At 37.9% G+C, this 23112-nt stretch overlaps 1 protein-coding gene across 4 annotated transcripts in view; it reads right to left on the bottom strand.

The window, feature by feature from the left end:
* Positions 1-23112, bottom strand: part of LOC150101147 (uncharacterized) — a 916082-nt gene that overhangs the window by 497917 nt on the left and 395053 nt on the right. For all 4 annotated transcript variants that reach the window (XM_090401639.1, XM_090401642.1, XM_090401641.1 and 1 more), the window contains one exon: positions 13371-13450. In XM_090401639.1, coding sequence (XP_090257765.1) covers positions 13371-13450 — 80 coding nt within the window. The remainder of the gene's footprint in view (positions 1-13370; positions 13451-23112) is intronic.

Here is a 23112-nt window from a genome sequence, read left to right as displayed (position 1 = left end):
TGCACTAATTGAGTCTGTACACCCAGAGATTGTCGGAATAAGTGAGACATGGTTAGATGAGGATGACATCCTGACAGGAATAGAGATGGAAAGGTATGATGTGTTTCGTGAGGATAGAAGGGGTAAAAAGGGAGGGGGAGTGCTATTGATGATAGAGAAAGAGTTATGTCCATACAAGGTAGAGATGCAAGAGGGAAATGGGGCCAGTGGTTTTGAGGCAGTATGGTGTGAGATAGAGGTGAATAGAATCAAATACTTGGTGGGATGTTGTTATAGACCTGGTAATGTGGATGGTGGTGATAGTGAAATGTATAGTCAAATAAGCCAAGCAAATAAGAAAAGGGTGATTATTATGGGTGATTTTAATTATGGCAATATAGACTGGAATGAAGAGATAGCAACTGGAAGTAAAGAAAATGAGTTTCTTGAGTTTTTGAGGGATAACTACCTCAGACAGTATGTAACAGAGGGCACAAGAGGATTAAGGGTCTTGGATTTGGTCATCTCATCGGAGGATGTAATTATCAATGAGGTATCAAATCATCCACCAATTGGTGAAAGTGACCATGAGGTGATTACTTGGGTGGTTGCCAGCAGTGCAAGGACCCCTGTGAAAAAAGGGTATATGTGGAACTACAAGGGGGGTGATTATGAAGAGCTCAGGAGACAGCTTGCAGGTGTAGCATGGAATGAGGAGTTAGCTGGAAAAGAGATCAATGCAGCTTGGGGGATTTTCAAAAAATATTTAGTGGATGCAATGTCTAAATGTATACCAGGGGTGAGAAGGTTAAATAAGTTAGGTGTGAGATGGATGAATAAAGAGATTAAGCATGCAATACAGAGAAAAAGAGCATTGTGGAGGCAGCATAAAAGAAGTGGAAGTAACCAATTTCATGAGTTCTACAAAGACCAGGCAAGGAGAGTGACTTGGTTGGTGAGAGTAGCTAAAGAGAGGTATGAACAGCAGTTAGCTAATGAAGCTAAAAAGAATCCTAGGGAGTTCTTTCGATATGTAGCCAGCAAAAGAAAGAATGATTATGGAAGGATGACATTGATTGGAGGAAATGGTATAAAGACAGCTGTTGCAGAATGTGTGGTGGAGATACTTAATGAGCAGTTCATAAAGATCTTTCAATCTTGTGAATGTGACTTCATGGAGAGATTAAGAGCAGTTGATGATGGGGAGGAGAGACTGACTGTAAGTGAGCAAGAGGTGTTTGGGGAGTTGAGTAAACTAGATGTAAATAAGGCTGTGGGACTTGATAATATATCACCGCGTATTCTGAAGGAATGTGCCAGAGAGTTGACACCTGCCTTGACATATTTTTTTAATACGAGTCTTGCGCTTGGTCAAGTCCCTAAAGAGTGGAAGGAGGGCAAGATTGTGCCACTTCATAAAGGAGGTGATCGAACTCAAGCATCAAACTATAGGCCTATCTGTGTGTCAGGTGTTGTGGTTAAGTTGTTGGAGAAGCTTGTGAGAACTAGGATCCAGAGTTGGGTTGACAACAATGGTATAATCTTTGATGGACAGCATGGATTTGCTAAAGGAAGGTCGTGTTTTAGTAATCTACTTACTTATTACAATAAAGTGACTGCTTCCTTGGACAGAGGAGAAGGATACACAGTAATATACTTGGATTTTGCAAAAGCTTTTGATAGAGTACCTCATGATAAGTTGACAGTCAAACTAGAGCAGATGGGGTTGGATATTAGATTAGTGCACTGGATTGGAGACTGGCTATCTGATAGGTATCAACAAGTTGTGTATGGGGGTGCAATATCCAGGAAATGGAAAGTCACTAGTGGAGTGCCTCAGGGATCTGTTTTAGGGCCATTACTATTTAACTTGTATATTAATGATATTGGTGAAGATTTGGATGGAGATATTCAGTTGTTTGCAGATGATGCAAAGTTGGGACGAATCATAAAGAGTAGTGAAGATATTGTGGCCTTGCAAGAAGACTTGAATAAATTGAGTGATTGGGCAAGCAAATGGGGATGTGAGTTCAATGTTGCAAAATGTAAGGTTTTAAAATTTGGAAAACAAAGATGGGATGCAGAATTTATGCTTGGTGAGAATATATTGTTGGAAGTAGAGGAAATAAGAGATCTGGGAGTGATAGTGGATAAGGATCTAAAATTTAGGGGACACATCGCCAAAATTGTGAAGACAACACAAAGACTTCTGGGAATGATGAGGAGGACACTGACGTGTAGAAGCAGGGAGATTCTTGTTCCATTGTATAAGGCTTTGATTAGGCCACACATGGACTATTGTGCCCAGATTTGGTCACCTGGTTTTCAGAAGGATGAAGAGATGTTGGAAAGGGTCCAAAGGCGACTGACTAAGGTAGTCTCTGACCTCTGGAATGTCGAGTATGAGGAAAGATTGAAAAGATGTAATTTGCAGAGTCTAGTGGAGAGAAGGAAGAGGGGAGATATGATAGAGACCTACAAGTTGGTAAGGGGTTGTTATAGGATCAATGGTGGAGAAGTTCTACAGAGAATAGTGGGAGATCAGGGGAGAACCAGAGGTCATACCTGGAAACTGTATAAAGAGGGTGTGAGTAGGGGAGTGAGAGGCAGGTTTTTTTCGTGCAGAGTTGTGAATGATTGGAATGCCTTGCCTGAGAGTGTGGTGTCTGCAGGGAGTTTGAATGTGTTTAAGACCCGGTATGATGAGATGTGTGTGAGATAAAAGGACCTCCTCGATGAGTCTTTGACTCCATGAGGTCTTGTTTAATAATAATAATAATAATAATAATTTTTTTAATTATTGATTTCCAGACTCAAAGCATGTATGAAATGGAAAAGAAACATTGGACGAATGGTTTAGAATGCTTGATTGAAATTATAAAATTCCTTGGTAGCCGAAATTTAGCTTTTTGTGGATCATCTAATAAATAATATGAAAGAAATAACGACAATTTTTTAAAATTAGTCAAACTGTTTGGGAAGTTTGATCCCGTTAAAGGAAAATCATGTTGAAAGGGCCCTATAACAAAACAATAGAATTCAGTATTTGAGTAAAGACAGTCAAAATTAAATACTGGAAACTTTAAGTAACGCAATCAGGAATATAATTTTATTATCAATTTGCAAATCTAAATATTATTCCATAATTTTAGACTGCACACCTGATGCAAGTAAAACAGAACAAATGACCATTACTATTTGCTTTGTTTCCTGTGACAATGGAATTGCCAAGATCAGGGAAAACGTTTTAGGTTTTGCAGATATATCAGATTCCACAGGACGTGGTTTATGTGCAACAATAATGGAACAACTGGAAAAATGGAACATTCCCATTGAAGACATGCGAGGTTAAGTATGACAATGGGGCAAATATGGGCTTCAAATTTGCTTTTGAACAAAAATCCTCTAACTTTTCACGTGCGATGTGCTGCTCATACACTAAATTTAATCATTAATGATGCAGCCAAAGTGAATGCAGATGCAAATAGTTTCTTTGCAATTATTCAAGAAATATACAATTCTTTTCATTCTCTTACAAACATTGGGCAATCCTTTTAAAGTTCGTAAAAAAAATTAACATTGAAACTGCCATCAGAAACGCGATGGGATAGTAAAATTAATGTAATCCACGCTCTACGATATCACTTAGGAGAAATTTATGATGCACTTTTTGAAATTTTAAATAACGAAAATTTTAATAAAAAAACTCAGCATGAAGCACAAACATTATGTGCTAAAATAAAGGACTACAAATTTATTTGCTCTCTTATAACTTGGTAATTTTATAATTTTATAATTTTATTGTGGCCAATAATTTATCTTTCCCTAACTTTTCAATTGCTTTAAGAATGCTATTAACCTTAACTGTTAGTGTAGCAAGCGGTGAATGTTCCTTTTCCAAGTTGAAATTGATTAAAACCTACTTAAGAACAAGTATGTCACAAAAAAGGCTTGTTAGTTTGGCATTAATAGCTATTGAAAATGATATATGTGCGGAATTAGACGTTACGACCATTATTTCTAATTTTGTGAATATGAAATCCTTAAAAACCTTAAAATTTTAATAAAAAAATTTCAACTATATTTATGTAATTTAATTTATTTTCTGTTATTCTGTAAAGATATTATTTTTTTAATACTTATATTAAATGTTCTAATTATTTCTGAATTCTTTTCTTATTTTCTAATCTATCTTGAGTTTCTTTTAATTTCCTAAAAGATAGTTCCACTTATAAAAATTATTACAAGTTACTAAGAATTTAGTCACTTGTAAAATGCAAGAATTTTTTAAACTTTAGTTCAAATAAATTTTAACTTTAATTAAAATTCATTTTAATTTTGTTAGCGATTCGGTCAGTGAGAAGGCTATAATTCCTAAATCATTATGTTCAACGATTAAAGTGAAGTGGCTTTATCAAAATTTGCTTTAACTTTTGAGAATTTTTTGAATATACGGATTTTTAATGATTATCCTGCCTAGTCAACACTTCCGGTTCGTTACATTTAGCGAACAAATGTGGCTGTTCTGTCAAAATTTATTTAAGAAATTTCAAATAATTTAAATTTTTATTATCGTAAAAGAACTACACACTTCTGGATTGTTACAGGGGCGCTTAGATAGAAATTGCATGCGGGCGTCAAAGGCCCTAGCGCCGGCTTTGTGTTTAACATGCACATTCAACAAAGTGGCTAGAGCACAAAGGTGCTCCAGTCACCCTTCTTCTCTAAAGCCTATCCAACAGCCTATTTTGCATACCCATTCCTTTAAGTTTCTGTAACAACTGCTAATTTGGAAACCTGTCAAATGCCGTGGAAAAATATATTATTGTTGTATATATCAGAAAGTCGGAAAGTGAATTGGATTGGATAAGGCAAGAAATGAAATGGATGGGAATGAAATTAAGAGAATTCAGTTCAAAACTATTAAAATAAATCATGATGGCATGAAAGAGTTAACGAAAGATGAGAGAGTGGCATTGTATGGTGACTCCATTATTAAAGGTGTGCTAGAGGATAAAATGCACAAGGTATGTTTTCCAGGCAGTAAAATGAGTAGAGTGATTGAGGCATTGGATATAAGGCGGGAGCGAGCAAACGAGTTAATATTATTAATTCGTACAAATGATTTGAGAATGAATATCAGGAGGCTGCTTGGAAAGATAAAAGAGAATACTGTGACAAGAAGGGTAGTCAGTATGTTGCCTAGGTATGACTGTGGTGAAATGAGGCAGAGAGCAAGGATTATGAATGATATTCTGGTTGAAATGTGTGAGCAGACAGGAGTAAAGTTTGTTAATGTGGGGAATGAGTTTGAGGGATGAGTGAGCTGTATGGAAGCGATGGACTGCATTTGAGTGGTTATGGTGTGAGTCGCTTGGAGAGACTGCTGCTGGAAGGTACAGAAGTGAATAGAGAGAATGAATCAGATCGAGAGGGGAGTGATGTGGAAGAGCAGCAGAGTAAGACAGGAGAGATTGAAGAAGTGGATATGAATGGGGAAGTGAGTGGTATGAGTATAGAAAATGAGAGAATGGGTGTGCAAGAAAAACAGGAAAACGGGGTGGCTCAAGGTGGACAGGTGTACACAGCGTGGGAAAGGTGGATGCTCCAAGAGGAGGTGAGAGCATGTGTAGGCAGGAAAGAAATGTGATGATCAGGGATCAAGAGGAAACAGATGGAATTGAAAAGGGTTCTAAAATGAAGAAGCAGAAAGGGAAATGGCCCCAGTCCAGCATGGAGAGATCACATATGGGATGACCAGGGATCAAGAGGAAACAGATGGAATTGAAAAGGGTTCTAAAATGAAGAAGCAGAAAGGGAAATGGCCCCAATCCAGCATGGAGAGATCATATCGAGTGAGTGGTATCAGTGGAACTAGCTGTAGATCCAGAAATGAGCTGTTGTGTTTGTATAGCAATGCTAGAAGTATAAGAAACAAGGCGGATGAAATGGTTGCACTAATTGCGTCTGTTCGCCCAAAGATTGTCGGAATAAGTGAGACATGGTTAGACATATAGACTGGAATGAAGAGATAGCAACTGGAAGTAAAGAAAATTAGTTTCTTGAGTTTTTCAGGGATAACTACCTCAGACAGTAAGTAACAAAAGGCAAACGAGGATTGAGGGTCTTGGATTTGGTCATCTCATCAGAGGTTGTAAATATAAATGAGGTGTCAAATAATCCACCAGTGAGAGTGACAATGAGATGATTACCTGAGTGGCTGCCAGCAGTGTGAGAACCTCTGTGAGAAAAGGGTTAAGTGGAACTGCAAGAGGGTGATTATGAAGAGCTCAGGAGACAGCTTGCAGGTGTAGCATGGAATGAGGAGTTAGCTGAAAAAGAGATCAATGCAGTTTGAGGGTTTTTCCTAAACTATCTGGTAGATGCAATGTCTAAATGTATTACAAGGGTGAGAAGGTTAAATAAGGTAGGTGTGAGATGGGTGAATAAAGAGAGATTAAGCATGCAATAAAGAGAAAAAGGGCATTGTGATTGTGGAGGCAGCATAAGAGCAGTGGAAGTAACCAATTTCATGAGGTCTACAAAAACCAGGCAAGGAGGGTGACTTGGTTGGTGAGAGTAGCTAAAGAGAGGTATGAATAGCAATTAGCTAATGAAGCCAAAAAGAATCCTAGGGAGTTCTTTCGATATGTAGCCAGCAAAAGAAAGAATGATAATATAGTGATGATATTGATTGGAGGAAATGGTATAAAGACAGCTGTTGCAGAATGTGTGGTGGAGATACTTAATGAGCAGTTCATAAAGATCTTTCAATCTTGTAATGTGACTTCATGGAGAGATTGAGAGCAGTTGATGATGGGGAGGAGAGATAGACTGTAAGTGAGCAAGAGGTGTTTGGGGAGTTCAGTAAACTAGATGTAAATAAGGCTGTGGGACTTGATAATATATCACCGTGTATTTTGAAGAAATGTGCCAGAGAGTTGACACTTGCATTGACATATTTTTTTAATACGAGTCTTGCACTTGGTCAAGTTCCTAAAGAGTGAAAGGAGAGCAAGATTGTGCCACTTCATAAAGGAGGTGATTGAACTCAAGCATCAAACTATATTCCTATCTCTGTGTCAGGTGTTGTGATTAAGTTGTTGGAGAAGCTTGTGAGAACTAGGATCCAGAGTTTGGTTGACAACAATGGTATAATCTTTGATGGACAGCATGGATTTGCCAAAGGGAGGTCATGTTTTAGTAATCTACTTACTTATTACAATAAAGTGACTGCTTCCTATAATATTCCTATAATATACACAGTAATATACTTGGATTTCGCAAAAGCTTTTGATAGAATACCTCATGATAAGTTGACAGTCTAGAGCAGAGCAGATGGGGTTGGATATTAGATTAGTGCATTGGATTGGAGACTGGCTGTCTGATAGGTATCAACAAGTTGTGTATGGGGGTGCGATATCCAAGAAAAGGAAAGTCACTAGCAGAGTGCCTCGGGGGTCTGTTTTAGGGCCATTACTATTTAATTTGTATATTAATGATATTGGCGAAGTTTTGGATGGAGATATTCAGTTGTTTGCAGATGATGCAAAGTTAGGACGAACCATAAAGAGTAGTGAAGATGTTGTGGCCTTGCAAGAAGACTTGAATAAATTGAGTGATACTGGGCAAGCAAATGTAGATGTGAGTTCAATGTTGCAAAATGTAAGGTTTTAATTAATTATAGTTTCTGGGAAATTCCCATGTTACTCCTCTTAAACACTATTAATATAATTAATGGCTATTGTAGCCTGTTTTTGTTTAGGAGTGTCCCTTATTTTAAAACACTGGCTAACATAACTCAAAAAAGGGGTGTGTATATATATATATATATATAAAAATATATTTTAGGGCATTATGGGCGAGTATAGAAGGCAATTATGGCAGAAGTAAAAAATGTGGAAAAAATTTTGTACATACCTTGTTTTTGGTTTAATGATGCCTTCTAAATCCAAGCTCCTGCTGAAGGTTGTTTATAAACTGGGAGGGGGGGAAGAACATCGGGGTGCACTTTAGACAAGGAAATAAGTTAGGAAACCCAGGTTGCTATTAATAATATATATATAAATATATATATATATATATATATATATATATTATTTTGTTGTGGGGAGGGAGAGGGGGGAAACGAAGGGGAAGGGTAACCTTATGTGGAAACTGGGACAAGGGTTAACGGCGTGTGGACTGTTTCAGTCATCATCGGAACTTTGTAGGAATGACTGCAGGGCTATGTCAAGGCTGCAATTTGCATCTGCCAAATTAGGGCATTCGTTGTCGCTAAATGGCCGGAGGCGTGGCTTAATTTGTAAGTTTTGGAATGTCCAACATTCGGAAATTAGGTAGGGGCAGTGGAAGTTGATAGAATTTTCATTGCATTTTATGGCAATAGTTTTGGATATTCTAAGCATTGTTTCATTGTCTTGTTTGTCTGTGATTATGGCTTTGTCGATTTGGGGGATATGTTTTAATTCAAGGGCGTGAGCTGCAATTTCTGTCTTCCCTGTATTCTGTGTTTTGTTTTTCTTTTTGATGTTGCGATGTTTTTTTTGTGTTCAGATATTCCGGAATGGGAATATTGCAATCCCTGAAGTGCTCTTGTTGTCTAGTCCATAACGACCTAATTGCAGAGCCTGTGTAGGTGACGTCACAGTCTTTTTGACAAGGAAATTTGTAGACTAAGTTGTGGTGTTCGAATATTTCTTTGTGAGTGAGAGATTTAGTAGGCTTTAGGAGAGTTGCTAATTTTTGGTTTGTGGTGAATATTAGCTTATAGTCCGTGTTTCTGAAAATGTATTTGTAAGCTTTGTATGTGTTTTGGATGTATGGTAATTTGATGACCATACATGTCGGGAAGTCTGCTTTTGTTATATTATTGTTAAGACGGGATTTTGCCGTTTAGTTCGCGTAATTTATTAGATGTGTGGGGTAGTTGCGATTTTTAAAATCTGTGTTAAATACTTCAGTTCTGTGTTAAGAAAATTGCTGTTGGTTGAGAATTTGTAAGCATTGATAAATTGTGATAGGATGACTGATTTTTTAACGGAATATGGGTGGTATGAATTGAAATGGAGGTAGTTTCCGACATGTGTGGGTTTGTGGAATATCTTCGTAGCTATTCTGTTATGGTTTCTGATTAATGTCAGATTTAAGAAATTGATGGATTTGTTCTGTTCTGTTTCCATGGTGAATTGTAGTCTGTTGCTAAAATCGTTGAGTGATGCTTGTAAGGCAGAGCTGTGTGAGGGTTTGCCAATGCATAGAATATTGTCTACATATCTGGCCATAGAAGGTGATGCCATGGGGGGGGTGGGGGGTGGAGTAGAAGTGATTCAATGTGTGCCAGGAATAATTCCGCTAATTGTCCACTGATGTTTTGGCCCATTGGGAGACCGAAAATTTGAACATATAAGGAGTTGTTGAATTTAAAGAAGTTGGCGGATATTGCGAGTTTGATCAAACTAATGATGTCATTTGGTGTTAATTTTGTGCGTGTGTGTGTAGGGTGTGGTCCTCAGTGAGTAGTGTGTGTACGATGTCTAATGTTTTGGGAACATCCACATTGGTGTATAATGAAGTTGCATCTAGTGAGGTTAGGATGTCATCCTGGGATGGAGTAATGTTATTTAATTTCCAGAATAGGTCGTATGTATTTTTGATCATACAGACAGACGTTGCTAATAGTGGTTTGATGAGTTTGGCAACAAATTTTGATAAAGGAGCTGTGGTGGCGTTCTTGTAGGAAACTATGGTTCAGATTGGATAACCGTCTTTGTGGGTTTTGATGTTCCCAAACATATAGGGGGTGCGTGTAGTGCGGGGGTTGTGTGTCTCATTGTGGTTTTATCTATTTTGTTTTGACTTTTTAAGGTGTGTAAGGTGCTGTTTATTTGTTTTATGAGGTCAGGGGTAGGATCATTGTGGATTATTTGGTAGGTGTGTTGGCCGTTTAAGACTGCCATCATTTTGTTGTGGTAATCCATTTTGTTGATGATGACAACAGTGTCTCCTTTGTCAGTTTTTGTGATCATGATATCAGTGTTCTTTTTTAAGGATAAAAGGGCACTTTGTAAGTTGAGAGTGATGTTGAGTTTTACTATTATTTTGCTATTTATAATGTTGTTTATTTTTTGGAATATTGTGTCTCTGTTTGGGTCATTTTCAAGTTTCGCTTGGATTTCGATGATGATGTCTTTTTTCGGTATGTATTTAGGGGATATCGCGAAGTTAAGACCTTTGTTTAGGATGATGATCTCGTCGGGTGTGAGGATGTGGTGTGACAGATTTTTGATGGAGTTGTCAAGTGTGGGTCATGAGGCGATTGTGTCAGAAAGATTGGGAACAGTATATGTTATGTATTTTGTGCCTGCTAAGGCATACCATTTTTTTGTGTGTCGAGCTTCAGTTAACAGCGCGTAGTCGTTGATGTGTGTCTGGATACTTTCAGAGAAAACTGCCCAATCTTTAGGTGACATTAAGGTTTTCAGTCTACGTTTTGTGTTGTGGATGTATGAATATGCTTGATTTTTCTTTCTGAATCTGTCATCTATGGCCTGCTTGATGAGTGCATGTCACAGTCTTGATGAGTGCACGCCATGGGCTCATACTTTTAACGAATGTATAACCTTCACAAAAGTAAATTACCAAAAAACCATCCTCACATACACCGCACAAAAAATGCACATAACATTCCTAAAGAACTGCCTACATCACGACGTCACGCCAAACTTTGCTACAGTACGTGGTAACTGCTCCATTTCCGGGAACAAAAAAATTTGCTACTGAGCTTCATGTGCAAGACAAACAAGACAACGAAACAATGCTTAGAATATCTGAAACTATTGCCATAAAATCGATGAAAATTCTATCAACGTCCACTGCCCCTACCTAATTTCCGAATGTTGGACATTCCAAAATTTACAAATTAAGCCACACCTCCGGCCATTTAGCGACAACAAATGCCCTAATTTGGCAGATGCAACTTGCAGCCTTGATATAGCCCTACAGTAATTCCCACAAAGTGCCGACGATGGTCAGATGATGACCGAAACGGTCCACATCCCGTTAACCCTTGTCCCAGTTTCCACTTAAGGTTACCCTTCCCCTTTGTTTCCCCCTCTCCCTCCCCACAACAAAATAATATATATATATATATATATATATATATTTATATATATATTATTAATAGTAACCTGGGTTTCCTAACTTATTTCCTTGTCTAAAGTGCACCCCCATGTTTCCCCCCCCCCCCAGGTTTATTAACAACCTTCAGCAGGAGCTTGGATTTAGAAGGCATCATTAAACCAAAAACAAGGCATGTACAAAATTTTTTCTACATTTTTTATTTCTGCCATAATTGCCTTCTATACTCACCCATAATGCCCTAAAAAAAAATATATATATATATATATATATATATATATATATATATATATATATATATATATATATATATGTGATGATCAGCTTTTACTCGGTTGTTATACATTTGAAAAAAATATAGATTTAATGACTATAAGACCGAGATAACATATAAAGATTTTAATGATAAATACTACTAGTTTCGGTATATAGCAGCCTTCTTCAGGTATTTATAAAGGAAAGGAATACTAATAAACATTGAATTATTTAAACAAACTGGAAATTACAGGTACAAATTGTCTCACATAATCGATACATAAAAACGTTGTATTTTTTCAAGGGCGTGCCATTGTTTGATGCAATTGTGCATGCAGGTTCACGTGAACGCCAATATTGAATAACTGTAGCATGGCTATCTGGGATTTAATTACATCCCAATTCTCACTGGAGGCATGAGGAACCTTTATCTGGTCTCTTTTGACGAAGAGTTAGCCATTCTTATACAGAGATAGGGTTTCTTTCATGGGTTTTTCGTCCCCCCCAGAACAAGCAAACTGACTTCATGAACACACATGGATTATAGTCATGAATATACACCAACCTTTCCCCAACCAGGGAAGGCAATGGTGAACTAACCTGTAAAAAAAATCTCGCCATAAACATTTTGTGGGCAATGCCTACAAAGTCACCTAGGGTCGGAAACCACCAGCACCACCTCACTACAGAGGATCCATGATTAGGATAGATAGCATCCACATCTAGACTAAACCCTACATAATGGAAATCATCTCACCTTCTTTACTCTCATTAGAAATCATGGCAAGGATAATTCCAATTCCCTTGCATGTGCCTTCAGCTCTTGTGCCAATATCAGTCAAATCTCCGATTTCAAATCAAGTTATCACAATATATTTGATTCTTTTAAATTATGAACCACTACTCTTTCATCCACTATCTCCTCACCATTAAGAAACAATAGGTCTGGCCTGGAATACATACCACACTAAAAGTGATCAGTAACAAATATGCTATGTCTAGTGCATGTGCATAGTGCATCCACTACGGTTATTCACTGTGATCAGTCTTCCTTTTGCTTGCCAAATATCAATACAAAAATAAATAAATAAATAAATAAATTATAGGAAATCTCTTGAATTTCCCTTGGACTGTTTGACTAAATTGTCCCACTGTGTGATTTCACCTTTCTCGTCATTTCCCTTCAGGAGAAAAGTGATGACCAGCCTGGTCATCTCTTTACCCTTCTCCTGATATTGGCTCTTGCTTTAATGTTTTCTTTATCCAATTAACTCCCATGTGATTTAACTCTGGGAATTCAGATGGATATAGCTGTCATTAGCATTTTCTTTCTAATGCCAAAGCAATGCTTAAAGTTGCCTTCTCAGTTTGGTATAATCATCCTTGTATAAACAAGGAGTTAATGTAAATCATCAACTCCTTGTTCCATGATATAGCTCAAAGCTGTCTCCTAATCTTGTCAAAATCACCAGCTTTATAATTCCATATATATCCTTTCCTCACAAAAGTCTGCATATCACTAGTCACAACCCAGGTGATCACTTCATGATCACTCTCCCCAACTGCAGGAAAGTGTGAAATCCCACTCATAATTACATCCTATGATGAAATAATCAGATATAAAACTACCAATCCTCATGTCTTTTAGTGCTGCCTGAGATAGTTATTTCTTAAGAACTCGAGAAATTTATTTTCCTTATTCCCAAACGCTCTTCATTCCAACCTACACTGCCATAATTAAAATCACCTATATTAAATGCCTTTTCCTTTGTTCACTAATCCAAGTTGTTTATACATTTCTTCATTACCACCCTCCACATGTCCATGCCTATGGCATTGCCAGATCCAGTTGTAAGTGCGTTACTGGTGGATGAATTGAATGAGAGATAGGTATGGTGTGAATAATGATTAGTTTGCCTCTCATTATGATCTTTGACTGCGTGACGATGCCCCAAAAATTAATAATAATGATAATATAAGTACATATTCCTACTCACCTCAGTATTATTTCTGAAATAGGCATAATTTTGATTATCTTGACGAAGAACTCCTGGCTTAAATGCAACCTGAACGGGATCTAAATTAAAAAAGGTCATGACATTACATAATGAAATGGTTTCATATTAGGAGCACAAGTATTTACAGAAAATACTGTTGCACCAAATACCCCTGCATGGAATTTTAACAAACTACCAAAGTCAATGCCAAACTACATACAAAAGCATCAATTCTATTCTAAAGAAAATTCACTATAACAAACATCTGACCATAACAAACTATTCCTTTGATTCCTCTGATTCTGCTAGTAAGAGCTGGTTAATTGAACACAATAACTAAATTACATTGTAAGGAATCTTGGAATATTCAAGTTTACAGTAGTTTCTAAATTCTGAATATGAAATAAAAAACAAATCCCAAATTTCATTTACCTAGAATTTTTAAAAACTTACTCAATATTGATCAATAAATAAACTTTCCTGGATAATTAAATCTCTGATTAATTTTAAAAAAAAAAAAAAATGGCACGAACAGTGGTTGTTTTTCATTTCAACAGTTTCATTTCATATCAGTGGCATGTGTTTCTAATAGCACTGTGTGAATGATGTATTGTTCATTAGCCTAATGAACTTTTTCTATTAATTCATAGTTTGTTCACTGACATTAGATCCTCTCATTAAAGCTGACAATTCCAATCCCTTTTCATCTTTTTTAGGAGCTTTCAAGCTTATTCTGAATTGAGAATATTTTTCTCTTTTAAAAATGAGCCAGTCTTGTTGGCAAAGTGGTTAGTGTATCTGCTTTACAGCCAAGAGGCTGTGGGTTTGAATCTCGCCATGGTCATCGACGTTTGTGATTGTCTTGTGGAAAGGGCATCTGCAACCCTACCACTTCTTCTAGCAGAAGGCATCACTCCCAAAACCCGTTAAGGCAAGGGAATGACCATAAGGTTTCTAAGGACATCAAATGTGAATTTTTTTTTAAATTTTAAAAATGATGGATAAAAGATTTAAATGAATTTTGCACTACACAGTCTGAAACTAATGAACAATGCGAGCGTGCGTGCATGCATGCACGCGTACACACACACACACACATACACATGCACACTCAAAAATTATCATTCTACTGCACCAAATATGACAAGACTGCATGTTCTCTCAACACATCACAACACAACAAATGTAGCTATATCCGAGGTTTTATTAGAGAGCTGTTGTGACTTGTGTGAAAATCTTCATCCATTAGAGAATACCCAATTCACTTTGCATCATCATCTTCTAGCATGAGGAGGAGTTCTGCTGATACTTCGACAAGGACTATGAGAGCGACTACGAGAATAACGTCTTCATGGTGAAACGGGACCTTGATCTTCTGTTTCCTCCATAACCAATGCCACCACCATACAAACTACAGGTCAATGTCCAGTCTGAAAAGTCAACCCAAGGCCTCAACCGTCACCTTGTGGATGTCCTGTAGGCCACCACCGTGAAATTGGTGCCTTGGGCAGTCGTACACAATATGAGTAATCGTCTGAGCCATGGGAGAACAATCACAATAAGGGTGGTCTAACAGTCCCCATTTATAGTTAAGATAAAAAGCCAAATGGCTAGTTTTCTGGCACCTTAATATATAGAAAATAAGGGGATAAACCTCCTATGTTGTTTTATAGCCAGTAAGCGAAACTAAAGATCTAAACATAAGGGTTTATCCCCTTATTTTCTATATTGATCTTTAGTTTCGCTTACTGGCTATAAAACAACATAGGCGGTTTATCCCCTTAGCCCCCATTTATGTTGTAGGTAGCCACATCTGCCCTGGTTAGTTCTGATCCTGTTGATTGATGACCAAATCTTCCTAGGAAGAGCAAAACCAGGCTGCAGAGCACAGGGATCTTCTACCAGAAAGCCATTTGTTGGGAGATTGTTGGGCCAGTATTCTCTCCAGATGTCAGGTGTTGATGGTAGGGCAGCTGAAGAGAGTTCATTCATGGACCAGAGAGGCTTTCTAGATTTTTGGTGAAGACTAGGTGGATTTATGAGAGTCTGGTGCTGGGGAAGGAGTGGGTTGTTCATTGCTTTATTAAATTCTTTAATTGAGATGTGTCTTTTCCATATGTTTGGTGGAGCAATGTTAGATAAGGCAGGCAGCCAGGAGTGCTTCTCACTGTCCCACTAATTGTGAGCATGGTAGAGTTTAGCTCGGTGTCTATAATGTTAGTGTGTGCACTACTTTCCCAGACAGGGGCACAATATTCTGCTGTAGAGAATGCGAGAGCTAATGAAGATGATCTTAGGACCTGCACCACAACCCTAGGTGGTTCCAGCAGGCTTTGAAATGATATTGTTTCTTGTTTTAATTTTGTTGGACAGGTTGGTGATGTGCCTTTTATAGGTTAGGCTTCTGTCCAGGCTCACTCCAATGTATTTCGGGTGAGGTTCATGTTCTACCATTTTTCCACAGAAAGAAAGGTTGAGGTGTCGATTCGCCTCTGCATTGTTCAGGTGATATACTGTGGACACAGTTTTTGTTGGATTTGGCTTCAAGTACCACTGCTTGAAGTATTCTTCCAGGATGTTCAGGTCTGTGTTCAACGTTGATTCCAGATTGGCAAAGGAGGTAGATTGATGCAGGATTGCTAGGTAATCAGCGTACATATACTTGCTTGAGCTGGTATGTGCTAAGTCGTACACATAGATATTAAAGAGTAAAGGGATTAACACAGAGCGGTGTGGAAGACCGTTGTGAAGGAATCTGAGCCTGCTCTTTTTTCTGCCAATATGGACTCGGATCTTTTTGTTGGAGAGAATTTGAAAGCTGGAAAGGAAACTTTCCAGCTTTCAAAAAGCTGGAAAGTTTTTTTGCACCTTATAATATTTCCTAGCTTTAGGAGGAGGCCCCTTATCCAGACTGTGTAATAAGCTGATGTTAGGTCAATGAAAGTGGCTCCAGATTTAAGTTTCTTTTGGAAGCCTTCTTTAATCTGTGCTGTCAGCGCCAGGACGTGGTCACAGCAACTTCTACTTCTTCTTGGCCTGAAACCAGTTTGTTCAATCTGGAGTGCTCTTTCGATGAGTGGTGAAATTCTTTTAAGGAGAATTCTTTCAAAGAGCTTAAAGGTGGAGCAAAGCAAGAAGATAGGTCCTAGATTTTTCACATTCATTTAAAAATTTGATGGAATTTACAACCGTGTTAAAAAACATTTTTATTATCCCGACGTTTCAATCTTCATATCAAGATCATCATCTGGAGCATAAATAAATATACAAGACAATCTGAGTTACATTATTAACTGTAAGCTAGAGAAACAATGATTTGATCACATGTTATTCTACTGGCATGATAAATTATATGAAGCTATTTATGATGACAGGATTAAACATTCTTTCTTACAGATGGTTTTCTTTCAGAAACAATGATGTCCTATTTTTAGTATTACATTTTGTTTTCCCCACTAGAGGTCATGCCAGTAGAATAACATGTAATCAAATCATTGTTTCTCTAGCTTACAGTTAATAATGTAACTCAGCTTGTCTTGTATATTTATGTATGCTCCGGATGATGATCTTGATATAAAGATCGAAACGTCGGGTTAATAAAAAAGTTTTATCTACTCCTGCAGCTTTACCATTCTTGGTGAGTTTTAAGGCTACCTGTACCTCTTCCCGAGATACTGGGTGTACAAGTTCAGAAAGCTCGGGTCCTGTCTTCAGGATTTGTCTGATGGAAGACTGCACAGCAATTTTCCTGATAGAGCTGGGATGTATCTTGGAGGTTTTCAATAAATGATTAGGCATTTGATCAGGAGTTATCTCTGTTGTTTTGTGTGTTGTTGGTTCTGCTCCACCTAATTTTCTCAGAAGTGACCAACTTTTCTGGCTAGATGTGATGAAATCGAGTTCATGGATGGTTGTGATCCCTCTTTCCTTTCTGTTTTTATCCAAGGTTGCTATGAGCTCCTTAGCAACAGTTGGGTCTTCAGTTTCCTCATATTTGGCTAAAAGTTCCTCAGTTTCTCTACTCCAGCATGGGATATAGTGTTTTCTGTAGCCTCTAGGAATAGAGGTGTTGGCTGTAGTTTTGATTAATTTAACAAATCTAGAATAGCAATTAGGAGTGGGTGGAATTGCTCTAATGGTTTGATAGATTTATTTCTGAAATGCATTCCAGTTGCACCTACGAAGGTTCCATCTAACGATTGGTGTTCCGCTGATGACTGGGATTGATGTGCCTATCTCTATTAATGTAGGACAATGCTGACTATTAGAGAATCTGATGAGGATGGTTCTGGTTGTTGGCAGAGGCTGGTCTTCAGAGTCTTTAGTGAGTATGCACAGATCTGGGTGTAGGTTCTGTTCCATCTGGCTGAGTGGAGAGTGCACTCCTGCTTGGCATTGTAAATCAAATACAGGTTATATGTATCCATCCAGTTAACTAGATTATTACCGTTCCAGTTGTTAGAGGAATAGCCTTACATGGTGTGATGACAGTTAAAGTCACCAACATGGATAGCAGGGTGAGGTGGTAGCCAGTCCATCATCAGGCCAGGATTGCAATGGTGGTTTGGGGATATTATAAATGGTGGTATTTTGAACTTTAATACCTATGGAGTATTCTGTATCAGGTACACATTGGGTTATGTCCTTGAGGCCAGGCCGGATGTAGGTTGCCATGCCATGCTTGAAATGGCAGTTATAAGACACGAGAATTAGGCCTGGGATATTTAGTCTATTGAGGGCTGTGTCAGGCATGTTGGTTTTCTGGAGAGCCAAGACGTCAATTGCTTTGTATCTGGCTATTTTGCCAGATACAAAGCAATTGAGTTGTTGTAAGTGGTCCAGGAGGCTTGATACCTTTGGATGCCTTGTTTGAGACATTAGCTTCATGTTACCTGTGATTCATCTCTGGGACTTCTTTTGTCTGAAGCACGCACCAACAAATCATAAGTCTAAGATTCTAATTAACACTAAAATTCTCTTCAAAGCTAACTGTTTATTACTACTACCATTACCACACCACTGCTACTTCTACTGTCACTACGTGGGCATCATTCAATGGAGTCCAAAAACTCATTACAGATAATGTTCACATCACAGAAGATGTGAACATTATTCACATCTTTTTCTTCTTCTTCTTCTCTTCAAGGATTAGGCAATTGTCTATTCCAGCTTCACTGACCTTTCCATCTTGCTAGTCTTCCTCTCTCTCTCTCTCCCCCCCCCCTCCATTTGGTCTATATCTATCCACTTCTTTTAGTATCCGATATCTTTCCATCCTAGACAGATGTTCTTTCCATTTATCTCTGTTCCTTGATCTTTTCATTTATGTTATAAATGTCTAGCTCTTTTTCTTTTCTTCTAGTTCTTTTCTCATTATTCAAACCAATATTCACATAATATTTATTAAACTTTACTTTGACCTCATTCACTGAAGTAGCACTGATGACCTCTCTGGCAATCCATTCTTCTCAGTGTGATCTTCATGTCTTCACCAAGCACACTTACATAATTTTCAAGAGTATTACTCCCTTCTTGTCATGTATTGAAAACTTTCTTCTACACCAGTCTTATAAAACTATTTAGAGAGCTTTCATATATTTCCATCATATCTCCTCTTTTCTGCCTATTACTTAAGTTTTGTAACCAGTAAAAAAAGTGATTATAGAGAACTATCACATTTGGAATTAGATCAACAAAAAAATCTCATGGAGGCAGAGACCAATTTTTGCTGCCCCTATTATAAAGGTTTCAAGATTTATTTTTTTAAAAGCACACATATTTGGGCCAAAGACAAAATGCATAAGAAATAATGTAACTTTTTTTTTCTATTTCACAAAAATCTAAAAGTACAGATTTAGCAAAAATATACAGACATCTCTTCAAAATTTTACTTTGCAGAATTTCTGCTAACAATGAATCTATGGTTTGATCATAGTGTATTTTAATTTATGTGTGTTTTATACATTTTCATGGTGTGTGTGTGTGTGTGTGTGTGTGTGTGTGTGTGTGTGTGCACGCGCGCGTGTGTTTATAACCAGTAAAAAAAGTGATTATAGAGAACTATACATTTGGAGTCAGATCAACAAAAAATCGTATGGAGGAAGAGACCAATTTTTGCTGATAAGTGATATCAGCAAATGATAAGTGACAACCAGTGTCACTTATCATAAGCATGTTAAGAGTGGAGGCTTTGGAAGGCAGTGACAATAATGATTTTGAAAGCATATCGTGTGAGGTAGAAGTTGGCAACACAGGATATTTAGTGGGGTGTTGTTACAAACCAAGGAGCACAGAGGGTGGAGACCAGGAGATGTTTAGACAGTTGAGCTTGACAAGTGCAAGAAGAATGATTGTTATGGGAGATTTTAACTACAGCAGTATAAATTGGGGAGAGGAAGATGCATGTAACAATACGGAATGAAATTTCTAGAATTCTTGAGGGACCAATGTCTTAGGCAACATGTAATAGAGGGAACAAGAGGTTCAAGAGTTTGGGATTTGATCATAGTATCAGAGGAGTTGATAATAACTGAGATGACATCTCTCCCACCAGTTGGAGAGTGTGACCATGTGGTTTTGACTTGGAAGATGAATAGACATGCAGGAGTATCAAAGAAAAGGGAATGTATGTGGAATTATAAGGCAGGTGATTATAATAGTCTTAGACATCAACTTGGAGAAGTCTCATGGAGGGAGGAATTGGAAGGCTGAGATATCAGTAGCGCTTGGGAAATTATGAAGGAATATTTGTTAGCAGCAATAGTAAACTGTATTCCAAAAGTGAAGAAGAAGACACAATTTAGAGTAAAGTGGATGACAAGCAATATCAAACAGGAACTGCAGGCGAAAAAGAAGCTTTGTGAGAGATATAAGGAGACAGGTGAAGAGCAGATGCATGAAGAATATAAGACACAGGCCAGGAGAGTGACTAGTATGGTAAGGAAGGCAAAACTGGAATATGAGAAGAGATTGGCCCGAAGATCCAAAGAAAATCCTAGGGAATTTTTTAGTTATGTGGCCAGTATGAGGAAAAATGATGGTGGAAGAATGAAATTGTGGGATAAAAATGGAAATAGTGTGACTGATGCAGAGGACATAGTGGAGTTGTTCAATGAACACTTTATTGGAGTATTTCATCCTGGAGAAATAGGTTTTAATACTAGAGGGACAGGGCAGATTCGAGGTTTAGAGGTGCAAGAGGAGAGTGTGTTCCAAATACTGAGTATACTCTGGATGTCATAAAGCTGTGGGACTGTATGTTGTTTCACCATGGGTTTTGAGAGAATGTGCTGAAGAACTGACAGCTCCGTTTACCTGGCTTTTCAATGAAAGTCTGGCTATAGGAAAGGTACCCTGGGAATGGAAGGAAGGAAGGTAAGATAGTGCAATTGCATAAGGGCAGTAGCAGACTGGAAGTGTCTAATCATAGGCCCGTTTGTGTGTCATTAGTAGTTGTTAAGATCTTGAAGAAGTTAGTGAGGGGCCGTATACAGTATTGGGCAGATGATGGTAATGTTATCTGTGAGAGTTAACATGGATTTGTTAAGGGCACTCTTGTTTTAGTAATATGCAATCCTTTTATAATAAAGTTACAAGAGCAGTAGATGAAGGAAAAGCATATACTGCCATTTTCTTGAACTTAGGAAAGGCATTTGACAGGGTGCCACATGATAAGCTGATATTTAAGTTGCAACACATGGGTCTGAATGTAAGATTGGTCATCTGGATTCAGGATTGGCTGCCTGATAGGTATCAGAGAGTTGGGTATGATGAAGCAGTTTCAAGGGGACAGAAGGTTACAAGTGGGGTCCCACATTCAGTACTAGACCTATATTGTTTAACCTTTATATCAATGACATTGTCAGTGGATTGTTGGGGGATATTCAGTTGTTTGAAGATGATGTGAAGCTGGGAAGGCTTATTAGTAATAGTGCAGATGTAATAGCCCTGCAAGAGGATTTGAATAAGCTAGACAGATGGATAAATGAATGGAGGTAATGGTTTAATGCAGCAAAATGTAAGGTCCTGAGGTTTGGGACTTATCGATGGGATGCTGCATACTCTATTGAAGGAGCTGTACTGGAGGAAGTCGTGGACACAAGAGATCTGAGGGTGATGATCGATTGAAAACTAAAATTCAGGGGACATATTGTAAAGGTGGTGTAGGTAACACAGTGGATTGCTGCAATAATGAGAAGGACACTGACCTGCAGAGATAAAACAGTTATCATTCCTTTGTATAAGACACTGATCAGATCACACTTAGACTATCATTCTCAGATTTGGTCAACAGGATTTGAAGGAGATAAATTAACTGTGGAAAGGATACAAAGGCGGATAACAAAGATGGTTTCAGGACTGTACAATGTTAATTATGAGGATAGGCTGAGGGAATGTGGACTGCAGAGTTTCGTGGATAGAAGAAGGAGAGGTGATATGATTGAGACTTTTAAACTATTGAGAGGTGGTTACAGGGTTGACACTGGGGAGTTCTTTTGCTTGGTTGAACAGTGGGAAGGAGTGATGACAAGGGGCCATCCCTGAAAGTTACAGAGGGAAACTGTGAGCAAGATGGTGAGGAGTGGTTTCTTTGCATGGAGGGTAGTTGAACCATGGAATGCATCACCTGATAGAGTGGTGAGAGCGAGAACGGTCAATGTGTTTAATGAGTGGTATGATAGAATGTGTTTCCTAGAAGGGACCTCCCACGATGAGTCTTGATAGACTTCATGTTTCCTAGGAAGGACCTCCCGCGATGAGTCTTTTGACTCCATGGAGGCCTGAATAATAATAATAATAATAATAATAATACAATAAACAAATAACATAAAATTTCTTTATACACTGTACTGTACTAGAATAAATAATTAAACAAGAGCATACAGTGTTTTTTTCCACTGAACAGTAAGATAATCAGCTGGAAACCTACAGACAAAAGTAATTCTTCAAAACTGCTTCTTTATTAATTGGACAATTCATTAGAGGAGATAGGGACGGTTAGCTTATCAACAATAAATTCTTCAAATTCAGGAAGTGCAACAAAGCATTCTAAGGATGGTTCACTAAATGCATACCTTGTGGAAGGTCTGGGCTCATCTACAAGGGATGAAGCAATAGTAGGAGAGAGAGAGAGAGAGAGAGTGTCTTTAAAAATTTGCATATTATGTCAAACTTAGTCTGCACAGCTTGTTATTCTGCAAAAAATTTCTCTGCAACAATCAACTGTAGCTTACATCAATCTGTCTACTTTGGTAAATCTCTTCATGTTTTTGCCTATTTCTTCAAAAAAAATTAACGATGCAAACTTCTGTCAATAAACAAATAACATAACTTGTTCTGATTTTTCCCCTATCTTCTTCTTCTACTTTGCCTGCAAATTTCTGTGTTTCTAGTCCTATAACCTCGTATTCATTTTGAGAGCTCTATTTTTAAAGTTTCCATTCACTGCTCTGCATTATCAACCTCAAAACTCAAACTCTTTAGGTAGTAGTAGTGTTATCTTGTTATCGATCTCCTTTAAGGCACTGGTTTGTTGAATTTAATGTATGAACATATATACCTGTATATGCTGGCCTGGTTGGCTGAGTGGTTAGCGTATTCACTCTCCATTCAAAAGACTGTGGGTTCGAATCCCGCTGTGGGCATGGATGTTTGTGATTGTCTGTGAAAATACTAGTGGTGGTGATGGATGGTAGATGATGTTGGTGCAGATGATCGTGGTAGCTGCAGTTAGTTGTAGATG

This window comes from Typopeltis vanoorti, chromosome 12 (genome assembly GCF_054136105.1).
Source record: "Typopeltis vanoorti isolate ZY-2024b chromosome 12, IOZ_Tvanoo_1.0, whole genome shotgun sequence".
NCBI classification, from domain to species: domain Eukaryota; kingdom Metazoa; phylum Arthropoda; class Arachnida; order Uropygi; family Thelyphonidae; genus Typopeltis; species Typopeltis vanoorti.
This window is presented reverse-complemented; position numbering and strand designations above follow the sequence as displayed.